This window comes from Heteronotia binoei, chromosome 15 (genome assembly GCF_032191835.1).
Source record: "Heteronotia binoei isolate CCM8104 ecotype False Entrance Well chromosome 15, APGP_CSIRO_Hbin_v1, whole genome shotgun sequence".
Classification (NCBI taxonomy): Eukaryota; Metazoa; Chordata; class Lepidosauria; order Squamata; family Gekkonidae; genus Heteronotia; species Heteronotia binoei.
This window is the reverse complement of record NC_083237.1, coordinates 35,954,948-35,966,733: the sequence shown is the minus strand read 5'-3', so window position 1 is coordinate 35,966,733 and position 11,786 is coordinate 35,954,948. Positions and strand designations below refer to the sequence as shown.

At 49.1% G+C, this 11,786-nt stretch overlaps 1 protein-coding gene across 1 annotated transcript; it reads right to left on the bottom strand.

Moving 5' to 3' along the window:
- Positions 1-818: 818 nt before the first annotated feature.
- LOC132584021 (serine/threonine-protein kinase SBK2-like) lies at positions 819-11,435 on the bottom strand. Its single transcript, XM_060255791.1, has 3 exons — positions 11,270-11,435; positions 3,560-3,762; positions 819-1,406 (listed from the first exon to the last, which is right to left on the bottom strand). The coding sequence occupies exons 1-3, from the start codon at positions 11,433-11,435 to the stop codon at positions 849-851; spliced, it is 927 nt and encodes a 308-aa protein (XP_060111774.1). The 3' UTR covers positions 819-848.
- Positions 11,436-11,786: the final 351 nt, after the last annotated feature.

The following is an 11,786-nucleotide window of genomic DNA, read 5'->3' as shown; positions in this document are numbered from 1 at the left end:
TCATTGGAAGCTAAAGTCCTAAAATGTTGCAGTCCTAGGTACAGTCACTATAGTAAAGGGAAAGCAACTTCTTATATTTAATTTTGTGGCCAATTTGCTTTTTCAAGGGTGAAAACAGAGCCTTTCCCTCCACTTTTTTTGCCGTGAAAATGAGGGAAATGGACAGGTCATCAAATGACAAGAAATCATGCAGATAACAAAAAGATATAGCGTACATAGTAAGGCTGATAGTCTACTGGCCTGTGACTGTAATAAATTATTGCTAGCTTGCTTGGTTGATTGATTGAGATAAACATGTGACAGAGTTCAGAACTTTGCTATATCCATTTTTAAAAGTCCAGATAATGTCAGTGACTCTTCCAGAAAATGATCACCTGGGCACATGCCCAGACATGCATGTCACCACTGTGATCTTGCTATGTGCCCTTTATAACTGGTAAAAAGAAAGGGGATAACAAGAACAGGCCTTGCAGACTATGGTCCTGCCTCATGGAACTGAAACAACATTATGTAAAATTTCAAAAATAGGCATATTTTTAATATCTGGATACAAAATTTCAGATCGGAAGCCTAGGGTGTATCATGTTTTTATAAATTAAAAAAAGAAGACGCTAAGACTTGAATTAAAAAAAAACAGCTTAGAATAAAAGGAGAGCTTGTGATATTTTCTGCAAAATTATAAAGTCAGGATATACGGGTGCACTGGAGTTTTAAATAGTCAACCTGTGCTTCTTATCCATCAGAATTACAATATAACTTTGGATTATTCACAAGCAAATAAAAGATAGCAAAAATTACTTTACTTTTTTTGTACTTATGAAATTCCTTTGGGTACAATTACTCTGTTGCTAGTGACCTTTGGCCGCCCCCTCTGCTCGCCACGGCCGGTCAAGGTAGCTGAGTACACAGCGGAGAGGGCCACGTTTGGCTGGTTCCAAGGCCAGGAGTTTTCGTAGCATAGAGATGGCATCGCTTGAGAGCGGTCGCCAGTGAAAGGGCACATCTTCATCCAGACCAGTTTCCTGCCATATCACAAAGTCCTCAAAGAAGGAATCTTCGGGAAGTGTCTTCTCCCAGGGGAAGTAACCGGTGAGCAAGCAGAAGATCAGCACCCCCAAAGCCCAAGCATCCAGGCTGGCATCAATGGGCAACCCTGGGGTGTCGCCAGTGCCACGGCTCAGCTCGGGTGCAGTGTAGGGGATGACCCCAGCCACGAGACGCAGCAGGGTGCCCTGGGGGCGCGTCAGGCCAAAATCTGTCAGTTTGATGCAGCGGCAATGGCGGTCGAAAAGCAGGATGTTCTCAGGCTTGACATCTCGGTACACAAGGCCCCGGCTATGGATGAATTCCAGGGCGCTTACCAGCTGTTTGGCACAGAGTTTGGCTGCAGGCTCTGGGATGCCAGCCTAGTCAGAGAATAGAGGCATTATATTTACTGCAACTAGTCTAAAAAGCAGCTACTAGATTGCTGAAGGCAGTATGCTGCTGGGTCCCTCTTACTCTTATCCTGTTTCATCATTACCATTTTCAGGATGGTTTTCTGCACCTATTCAAAGTACCATTTGTGAACTTGATAATGCTGGAATTGTCTGAGATCACAATATCTGATGATGTCGTGCAGACATATGCCCCCCCCCCCAGTACAATAATAGCACTGGGTAGTAGGGCTGCCCTACTGGGGAGGACCACCTGACCTATTGATGGGGTTGCCAGTTCTGGGTTAAGAAATACTTGGAGATTTTAGGGGAGGGGTGGAGCCTGGGGAGGGTGGAGTTTGCAGAGGGGAAGGACCTCAAAAGAACACAATCCCATATAGTCCAACATCCAAAGCAGCCATTTTATTTAGGGGAACTTCACTCTTTAGTCTAGAGATCAATTGTTATACTGGGAGATCTCCAGGCCTCATCTGGAGGCTGGTAGCCCTACCTAGTGATCCCTACTGATGTCCCATTGAATGCTGATAATTGCCCTCTTTAAGAGAAGAAGAAGAGTTGGATTTATACCCTGCCCTTCACTTGTAGTCTCAGAGCAGCTTACGATCTCCTTCCCTTCCTCTCCCCACAACAGACATCCTGTGAGGATCTTTGAAGAACTGTGACTGACCCAAGGTCACCGAGCTGGCTGCATGTGGAGGAGTAGGGAATCAAACCCAGTTCTCCAGATTAGAGACTGCCACTATAAGAAGGCCTTTGGGTTATAAAAAGTCTTCTGTCCATGCTGGGAAATGGTGAAATTAGTTTTGATAACTGTTTTAATGCTGGTTAAGAGGTGTTTTGAATTACACATATGATTTCCTTATTATAGGTGGAAACCAGAAGCTGCTTAGGGCTGATTTGAACATATTTGTGCTTTAACATCTTCATAAGCATATTACAACCTGCCCTGGGAATCTGTTTGAGAATGGAAGGGCGGAATATATATATATATGAATAAATTTGGATAGAGTTAGGACTCCTCATGTGCTAGTGACCTGGTAGGCAAAATATAACCCCCCCCTATACAAATATGTACACAAACACATACACAGGAGTCTTTCTAGTACAGCATATATATACATGGATTCCCCTCCACTGCCGTGCTTAGTTTCACCCTTAAACATTTTAATCAGAGAAAAATAGTGGAGTTGAGAAGGGAGTCCTTTCATTGACAAAGTGGTGATGTGTTTTTTTTCTCTTCATTTTATATTATTTATAAATGGGACTCAAAGTGGATTACACAACTACATCAATACAATCAACAGAATGGGACATCCAATAAACAATGCAATAGGGCTTGAATTGTTGAACTCTGGAACCAATCAGAAACCTGGCATATTCTGAACATGCTCATTTGTTCCCTCACTAGCAACTATGGAAGAATTAGGTTGTATCCAAGCATGGTTGAAGCTGGTGTGCTATAGTTGTGGTATTGTGGAAGTAAATATGAACCAGAACGGAAACATATTACAATAGTGAAGTCATGTAGGCTAGGTGGGATGTGCTGTTGTGACTGCAAAAATAAGTGACCTGGAAACAAAAACTAACTGGCCTCAATCAAGCCATGACCACCTCCAGAGAAAATATACTAAGAAGTCAGCTTCACTGGAATTGTGTGTTCTTATCAGGGGAAATGTAAATACAGAGCTTTTTTTGAGCAGGAACGCACAGGAATGCAATTCCAGCTGGCTTGGTGTCAGGGGATGTGGCCTAATATGCAAATAAGTTCCTGATGGGCTTTTTCTACCAAAAAAACCCTGTGTAAGTGTACTTGAGAGAAGATCTCCCCCCAACCAGAGATTCGGCTTTTGCTGCCTCTTGCAATCATATAATAAAGAATTCAACAGCTTTGGAAATTTACTTTTTTGTGTCTTTCTTTGACACTATCATAGTCATTCACAGCTGTGTCTTCCTATTGCCGAAAAGACAATCTAGTTGTATATGATTACAGCAATGCAACAATAGTGTAATATCCAGGTACAGCCTTTGGGAGCAATTCTAAACAGGTTTACTCAGAAGCAAGCCCCTTGTTATACAATGGGTTTACTCCAAAGAAAGTGTGCTTGGCATAGCAAGCTGCCTACCTTTGGCTTGATAATGGAGATGAGATCTCTGTGCAGAGCTGCCTCATACAGAAAGCCATAGTGCTGGCTGGACTCTATGGCAATCCCGAACATGCCAATGATGGCAGGGTGGGCAGAGAGTGAGAGGGCCACGCAGTATTCATACAGGAAGTTCTGCAGCTTGGTGCTGGCCTTCGGCAGAAGCTTGAGAGCCATGGGGGTCCCTGAGGAAAGGACAGAGACACATGAGTACTGCATCACGCCAATACATGTACTTGCACAACAGACAGCTGAAATATGGTACACATGCAGCCTAAAACAACTTTGTGTGTATGTGTGTGTGTGTGTATATACATATATATATATATATATATATATACATATATATATATATATATATATAAAACCTGGAAAACCTGGGGAAATGAATACATTATGCTGTTTTCTACTGAATTGTCAAGTCAGCTGAATTCAATAACGAGTCTTTGGCTGAAACAAAGTAACTAGTTTATTGAACGCAGAAATGAAGACCATGATAGAGATTGAAGGACTGGGGGTACATGGACAGTAACCAAGCATTTAAGGTATAGATCAAAGGATTCCTACAGGCGGGGCACTCTATGCAGTATATTTTCGCACAAGGATGTTACTCCCTCGTTCCCAAGCCAAGGCCTTGGCGCTTAAGACTCTCACAGACACCCAGCTTGAGAAGGCTCCACAATCTTGTTCACATATCAGCATTTCAAAGCAGACTACACAACAAAGGCATAGCTAAGGGGAGGAGAGGTAGCTAGCAGCATCGGTGTTCAGTAAGAGCCCAGAATCCCTTGCTTCTGAACCAGAGTTAGACAACATGTTAATAACAATACAGCAGACTTGACATACTGCCCCCCCTAAGCCCCCCCTATGGCGCGGGCTCGAGGTTGCTCCTGATTATGGCTCTGTGTTTCGTAACTGTGCTTCGTTGACTCTGATTGGTGCCAATCGGTCGAGTGCGGGCTTCGACGAAGTAAGCTGCAATGAAATACAGGGTGGATTTTACCAAGAGCCGGAGGCAAATCTAATTCCACCGTTACTGGGTTAATTACCCGCTTGATCTTAAAGGGCCCCACGAATTTAAAAGCCAGCTTCCTGGATGGTTGGGAAAGGGGTAGATTTTTCGTTGACAGGTATACTGAGTCCCCAACTTTTAGTTCCCAGACTGGCACGTGAGACTTGTCGTATTGCCTCTTGTAAGCCTCTTTTGCTGTTTTTAAGTTTTCCTGGATAGCTGGCCAGCACTGGCTAGGTCCCTGCCACCACTGCTCGAAGGCAGAGCCCGTCCCTGGACCCTCCCCCCCTGGCAGCATCGGGATTGGTTTTCCCTCATACCCAAACACTGTGGAGAAGGGGGAGGCTTTAGTGGAACTGTGAGCACTGTTGTTATAGGCATATTCTGCAAAAGGGAGGAGGTCTACCCAGTTGGACTGGCGTTGACTCACAAAGCATCGCAAATACTGTTCCAGCACCCCGTTCACTCTCTCCGTCTGTCCGTCCGTCTGGGGGTGGTACGCTGAGCTTAGCCCCTGCTCCATTCCTAACAGTTTGCAGAACTCCCGCCAAAAGGTGGCAACGAACTGAGGCCCCCGGTCACTAATAACGTCTGGAATTGAGTGGATTTTGGCCACGTGATCAAAGAATAGGGCGGCCAGTTTCTTGGCTGTGGGTAATTGGGCACAGGGGATGAAATGGGCTTGTTTTGAAAACGTGTCCACCACCACCAAAATGACTGTTTTCCCCCTCGATGAAGGGAGTTCTACTATGAAATCCATGGACACAATGGACCAGGGGCGTTTGGCTGTTTCTAGTGGCAGCAAGATACCCGGGGGCTTCCCTCCCCTCTTCTTCGCCATTATGCACACCAGGAAACTGGTCACAAATTCTGACACGTCCTTTCGTAGAGATGGCCACCAAAACTGCCGGTTCACTAAGGGCAAGGTTTTTACATAGCCAAAGTGACCGGCCAGCTTGGACGAATGGCACAGTTGCAAGATTTCCCTTCTCAGTGACATCGGTACGTAGAGTTTCTCCCCCTTGTACCACAACCCGTCCTTTCCCTTCTGCACCCCCTCGGGCCGCCCACCTCCCTCCCTCTCGGTCTCCAAGGCGATGCGCTCGCGGCTGAGCCCGTCTAGCTCCCTCCTTTTCTGTGAGCGGGTGGTGACCATGGCCGCCACTTGCGTGGGGGAAATTAGCGAGTCAACCACCTCTTCCCTCTGACTTTCGTGTTGCGGGAGCCTGGATAGGGCGTCGGCTAAGAAATTCCGGGTCCCCGGGATGTGTTTTAGGGTGAAATCGAACTTTGAAAAGAATCCTGCCCACCGGATTTGCTTTTCACTTAATTTCCTCTTCCCGGTGAAGGCTTCGAGATTTTTGTGATCAGTCCAGATCTCGAATGGCACCTTAGCTCCCTCCAACCACGATCTCCAGGTTTTTAGTGCAAACATGACTGCGAAAGCCTCCTTGTCCCACACTGACCAATTTCTCTGCTCGTAAGAGAACTTCCGCGAGATGTAAGCACAGGGCCGTAGCTTCCCCTCCCCATCCCTCTGCATGAGAATGGCTCCTAAGGCGACGTCGGAAGCGTCGCATTGGACCACGAAGCCCTTTTGCTCATCCGGGTGGCTCAGGACTGGCTCGCTAGTGAACAGTTGCTTGAGCCTGTCGAAAGCTGCCTGACAAGCGGGCGTCCAGTTTAGCTTGGCCCCGGGGCGTTTCGCATCCTCCCCCTTCCCCTTTGTCCTGAGGAGGTCAGTCAGGGGTAGGGCGATCTGGGCGAACCCCTCAATGAATCCTCTGTAAAAATTGGAGAATTCGAGAAATGATTGGAGCTGTCTACGTGTCCTCGGGGGAGCCCACTCTAAGCCCGCCTGGACTTTCGCAGGGTCCATGGCTAGTCCGTCCCTGGACACTCGGAATCCGAGGTAGTCCAATTCAGTGCGGTGAAATTCACATTTAGACAGTTTGGCATACAGCTGGTGCTCTAGCAGGGTGGCCAGCACCTCCCTCACCAATTTTACATGGGACTGCTCATCCTGCGAGTAAATAATGATGTCATCCAGGTACACCACCACCCCCTTGTACAGAAATTTTCTCAACACATCATTTATAAAGTTCATGAATACCCCGGGTGCCCCCTGCAACCCAAACGGCATAACCAAATACTCAAATTGTCCCATTGGGGTGTTGAACGCCATCTTCCACTCATCCCCCTCTTTGATGCGCACTCAAAAGTACGCGTCTCTCAAGTCGAGTTTTGTGAAGATTTTCCCCCCCGCCACCGTGTTCAATAAGTCTTTGATGAGGGGGATGGGGTAGGCATTGGACATTGATATCACGTTTATCCCGCGAAAGTCAGTGCAAAGTCTAAGCGTATTATCCTTCTTCTTTCTAAACAAAACTGGGGCCGCTGCGGGTCTGATGAAACCTCTCTTCAAGTTCAAGTCTAAGAATTTGCGCAGTTCCTTTTTCTCAGCCCACCCCATCTGGTAGACTTTCCCCGGGGATTAGCTCTATAGCACAGTCTGTGTTCCGATGGGGGGGGGTAATTGGTTGGCCTCCCGCTCGCTGAAAACCTCCATCAGGTCGCGATAGGCGCTCGAGACCTGGTGCACCTCCTCGACCAGGACGCACGCCCTCTCTCGGGCGGCGGGTGCTCACGGCCCCCATGCCGGGTTCCATAGGTGCCCGCTACAGTCTGGGTCGGGGAACCTGATGGTCTGTGCCTTCCAGCGGATAAGGGGCTCATGTTTTTCCAGCCACCCCACTCCCAACACCACGGGATAGCCGCACGCTTGGGCAATGACAAAAGTCTCCAGGTCCCAATGGCCCTCAATCCCCAAGTGGCATGGCTCTGTTTCCTGCGTACACGGTTCCCCCCCCATCACCGACTCGTCCATCTGCTCAAACAACATGGGGTGGGGCAGTTGTGCGCGCTCCAGTCCCAGGGCCTCCACCACCTTGGGGGAGATTAGTTCCCGGTTGCACCCTGAGTCTATGAGGGCTCAAATCTGCAGGAATCTTTTCAATTTTGGGTTCAATAGTTTTACCATCACAAAGTACAGTCTTCCCGTGGTTTTTACCGTTAGTGGTGCCTTTTCCCGATCGACCTGCTGGTTGGCACCGCTCAAAGCAGGTCGGAGTCGTTTCCCGCCGGCTCCTCTTCCCACGCGAGGTTGGCCAGTTCCGCGGACAGGTGGACCTCTTCTTCCTGCAGCTCCTCCTGCACCATCAACGCGCTGCTTTTCGCCGCATCCTTAGGGCGGCCAGGGGCCTTCTTGGGGGCCGGGGTGCTCTGCCTGATTGACCCCGGCGCTGGGGCGGTCCCAGAGGGAGGCTGAGGGCAGTTGGAGGCGAGGTGACTTGGGTCACCGCACCGGAAGCAATGGCGGGGCCCCACCAGCGCGACCGTCGGCGGTTTCTTAGCTTTAGGGGGGTCGACTTTCCCCGGGGTGGTCTTGGGTCCCCCCTTGCCCGCCGCCAGCGCCTGGCGCAGCATGGCCACTCTTTTCAGGTTGGTTTCCACCTCTCCCGCGAGCTGGATCCACCCCACTAGCGTGTCTGGTTGGGCTTGGGTGAGAGCCCGATCCAGGATGCTGGGGTTCAGCCCGTTAGTGAAGTGCTCGATCTTCATCACTTCATTCCAGTTCTGGGCTCGGGCGGCTTTCGCCTGGAAATCTGCCGCATATTCTCGGATGGATCGGGCCCCCTGCTTCATGTTCCGCAGCACTGAAAGCGCTCTGGCCTCTTGCAGGAGATCCTCGTACTGGGTCAGTAGAGCTTGCACAAACGTGTTCACGAAGTGCAGGAGCGGGCTGTTGGTTTCACACAGGCTCACATACCACTTCTTAGCAGGACCCCGCAGCTTCGACCCCAAATAGTCCACTCGGCTCACCTCATCAGAGAACAGATCTCCCCAGTAGTGCATGTAGCTATTCGCTTGGATTGCAAAATAGTTCACTTCCTCCGGATCCCCGTCGAAAGTTGCATCCAGCTCTCGACCCCCCCCCCCAGGTCTCGCTGCCTGGCCGGGGCGGGGGCCGCCGGCGCTTGGGGGCCCGCTGGGGCGACGGGTGGAGGTTGGCTCGGCCGTCCTCGCGGCCCCGCTGGCACCGGCTGTTGCTGGCGGGTCCCGGTTACCCCCAACGCTCTCCCCAGCTGGGCGGTTAGTGTCTGTAGTTGTTCCTTGAGGTCCTTAACTGCCCCATCAACCTCGCGGTGGACCAGTGACCGGAACATCTGGTAGTCCTCGTCGGGCGGGTCTTTGGGTTTCGGCCCCCCGTCCTCCTCTTCACACTCCGCATCTTCGCTCCCGCTGCCCGGGGCTTGTGTCACGGTCGCCTCGGCTCCTTCCTCCGGCTCGCCCGGGTTGGTAGCCGCAGCTTCGGCCAGCTGCACCCGCTTGGTGTGGCGGGTCATAATCGCCTCCCAGTGGATCGGGGCCTGGTCCATTAGCATGGTCGAGGTCCTCGGCTGGTATTGCCGGGGAGTAACTACCAGCTGAAACTGGGGAGGGGAAGCCGTGGTCCTTCTGGCAGTGTGAATGTGCCAGGGTGTCTCGGCCCCCTCCGCTCTTGTTGGGAGTTCTCCGTTGTCCGGAGGCTGGTCGGACATTGCCTTTTCAGTTGCCGGAAAGGTTGAACTCCAAAATAGGGAGTCCTTCAAAATGTCAAGTCAGCTGTATTCAATAACGAGTCTTTGGCTGAAACAAAGTAACTAGTTTATTGAACGCAGAAATGAAGACCATGATAGAGATTGAAGGACTGGGGTACATGGACAGTAACCAAGCATTTAAGGTATAGATCAAAGGATTCCTACAGGCGGGGCACTCTATGCAGTATATTTTCGCACAAGGATGTTACTCCCTCGTTCCCAAGCCAAGGCCTTGGCGCTTAAGACTCTCACAGACACCCAGCTTGAGAAGGCTCCACAATCTTGTTCACATATCAGCATTTCAAAGCAGACTACACAACAAAGGCATAGCTAAGGGGAGGAGGGGGGGAGGAGAGGTAGCTAGCAGCATCGGTGTTCAGTAAGAGCCCAGAATCCCTTGCTTCTGAACCAGAGTTAGACAACATGTTAATAACAATACAGCAGACTTGACATGAATAACCACTGGTTCATCAAGGTCAGGATTATCTACTCAGAGTCTGAGAACAGACAGTCAGTTTGGGGCAACTCAGAGACCCCTCCGAAACCAACATGAAAAATCCTTCCAAACGCTAACATCTGCTGCCCATCCCCACCCCATACTCACCCCGTCCTCTGGCATTCTCAGATTGGCTCAAAAAGCTACCACTTTTGAAGCAGTAGCAAATTTTTGAGCCACACACCAGTCACCTCTTCAGCATCTGGATGTGGAAGCACAGAAGTGAGGCGCCTTGGTGGTATGAACCCACCAAACTGCCCCAAGTCACTTACAGCTTTAAAAAAAAACACAAACTACCCAAAACACATGAGCGCATGACCACTAAAAATTTATGGAAAAAAGAAACCCAAACTGTGCCAAGGAAATGCTGCACTACAGCTGTCTGACTGCACCAAGTCACCTCACAGATGGGATAGGGACAGCTTGCGGGGCAGCATGTGGAAGGCTCGGGATGGTTCTTTCTGAGCTGGCCAATTTGGGACACCTCCCATCTGCCCCAAACTGACCATCTGTTATCAGCCAGAGTAGCAGCAGCTGTGCAGGACCTTGGGCAGAGGTTTTTCACATCACTTCCTATGTGACTGTTAACTGGGTATGTTGGGGGTTGTACCTGGGACACCCTGCATGTCCAGCAGATGCTCTACTACTGAGCCATAAACACATAATATGAAGTCTTCTTTATAATAGAGCTTTCTACCCACGTGAAATAACTTAAGTGCGCTGGAGTTCCTCCTTTGCTCATGGAAGATCAATTCTGATTGGATTAAGGAGAATTCACAGAGGCTGCCAGAAAAGCATTCATGCTCTGACAAACCAATAGCACAGAGGAGTATTGGAACTGATCATGTAGCAGGAACATAACTATGCTTGCATAATGAAACTATATAAGGCAGGCACAGAGATCTGGACTGTACAAAAGTTCAGGGTATTGTCTTTCACTAGTGAAGCAAGGAGGCGGGGCCCATTAGACTAGCAAAAACTGTAGGATCTGTGGGCGGGGGGGGGGGGAGACCCACATAGGATAGGACTGCCAAGTGACAGGGAACTAAGTGAAAACAAGAAGAAAAGACGGTAGAATGATCTAATATGGTTCACTAGCAAGAGTTTGGGAGCCTGTAGAAAATATGGTTCAACGAAGAGACAAGGTGAATGATGTTGCAGAAAAGAGTAAGCTGCTTTATACACCGCAAAAGACACATTGTGATGTGATTTGTGATGACATGTCAAAAATATTTACTTCTGCTCAGAGTGGATGTTTATTTTATTTATTCACCCCTATGCTGCCTTTTCAACCCCCCCCCCCCCAAAAAAAAAGAAGGATCCCCATTGTACCTGATGTGTTTGCCATAGGCAGCAAGCACAAAAATTTGACCTGGCAATTGCACCTAATTGGTTAGGCATTTCCTTCTCCAAAAACATTCACAAATCACAGCACAAAGATTTCACCCACTTTTTCAGGCACTTTCCCCCATGGATGTCTAAGCAGTGTAAATGGTCTATGGGTGAATGGCATTAGCAGAGCACACAATGAGTTCAATCCTTACCCCTTTTCCTGTGTGTCACAAGTACCACCTGTCCATATTTCCCCTTGCCCAGCTCCTTGATGATCTGGTAGTGCTCAGTCACTTCCATGTGTACCAGATTCTGGGACGTGATTTCCAGCATGTCTTCTAGAAGAGCCTGGGCCTCCATTCCCAAGGTCAGATCCATACCAGACACTGGAAGAAATACAAAAGCATCCTTTCCAACATTTCAGAACTGAAAATAGTGCCAGTCTTGTGTAAGCACATCCCTGTGGTCATAAGGTACCTCTCCATGCTATGGTGAAAAATCGTAAAGACATGAAGCTTCCTTTTGTCCTTGTTACGTGAGGCATGTAACATGGACTGGAGGGAAGACATCTGGGACTGGCAATAAGTCAAACAGCTGGACCCCTCAGCTTTTTTTTTGCTGCCCAAAATACCATTGTATGTTAGGGAGGAGAAGCTGGCCCCTCCTATTGCTGCACTGTGCTCCACAACTGATTCAGGGGTCCTGAACAATTTTTAAGGTGAATCCCAA

Bases quoted from the DNA above. Each gene is read 5' to 3' on its own strand.
- LOC132584021 (XM_060255791.1), bottom strand. From the start codon at position 11,435: ATGGATCTGACCTTGGGAATGGAGGCCCAGGCTCTTCTAGAAGACATG. The intron at 3,763-11,269 runs GTAAGGATTGAA...TCCTTTCCTCAG, and splicing joins TGTGACACACAGGAAAAGGG to GGACCCCCATGGCTCTCAAG. The intron at 1,407-3,559 runs GTAGGCAGCTTG...TTCTCTGACTAG, and splicing joins TCTCCATTATCAAGCCAAAG to GCTGGCATCCCAGAGCCTGC.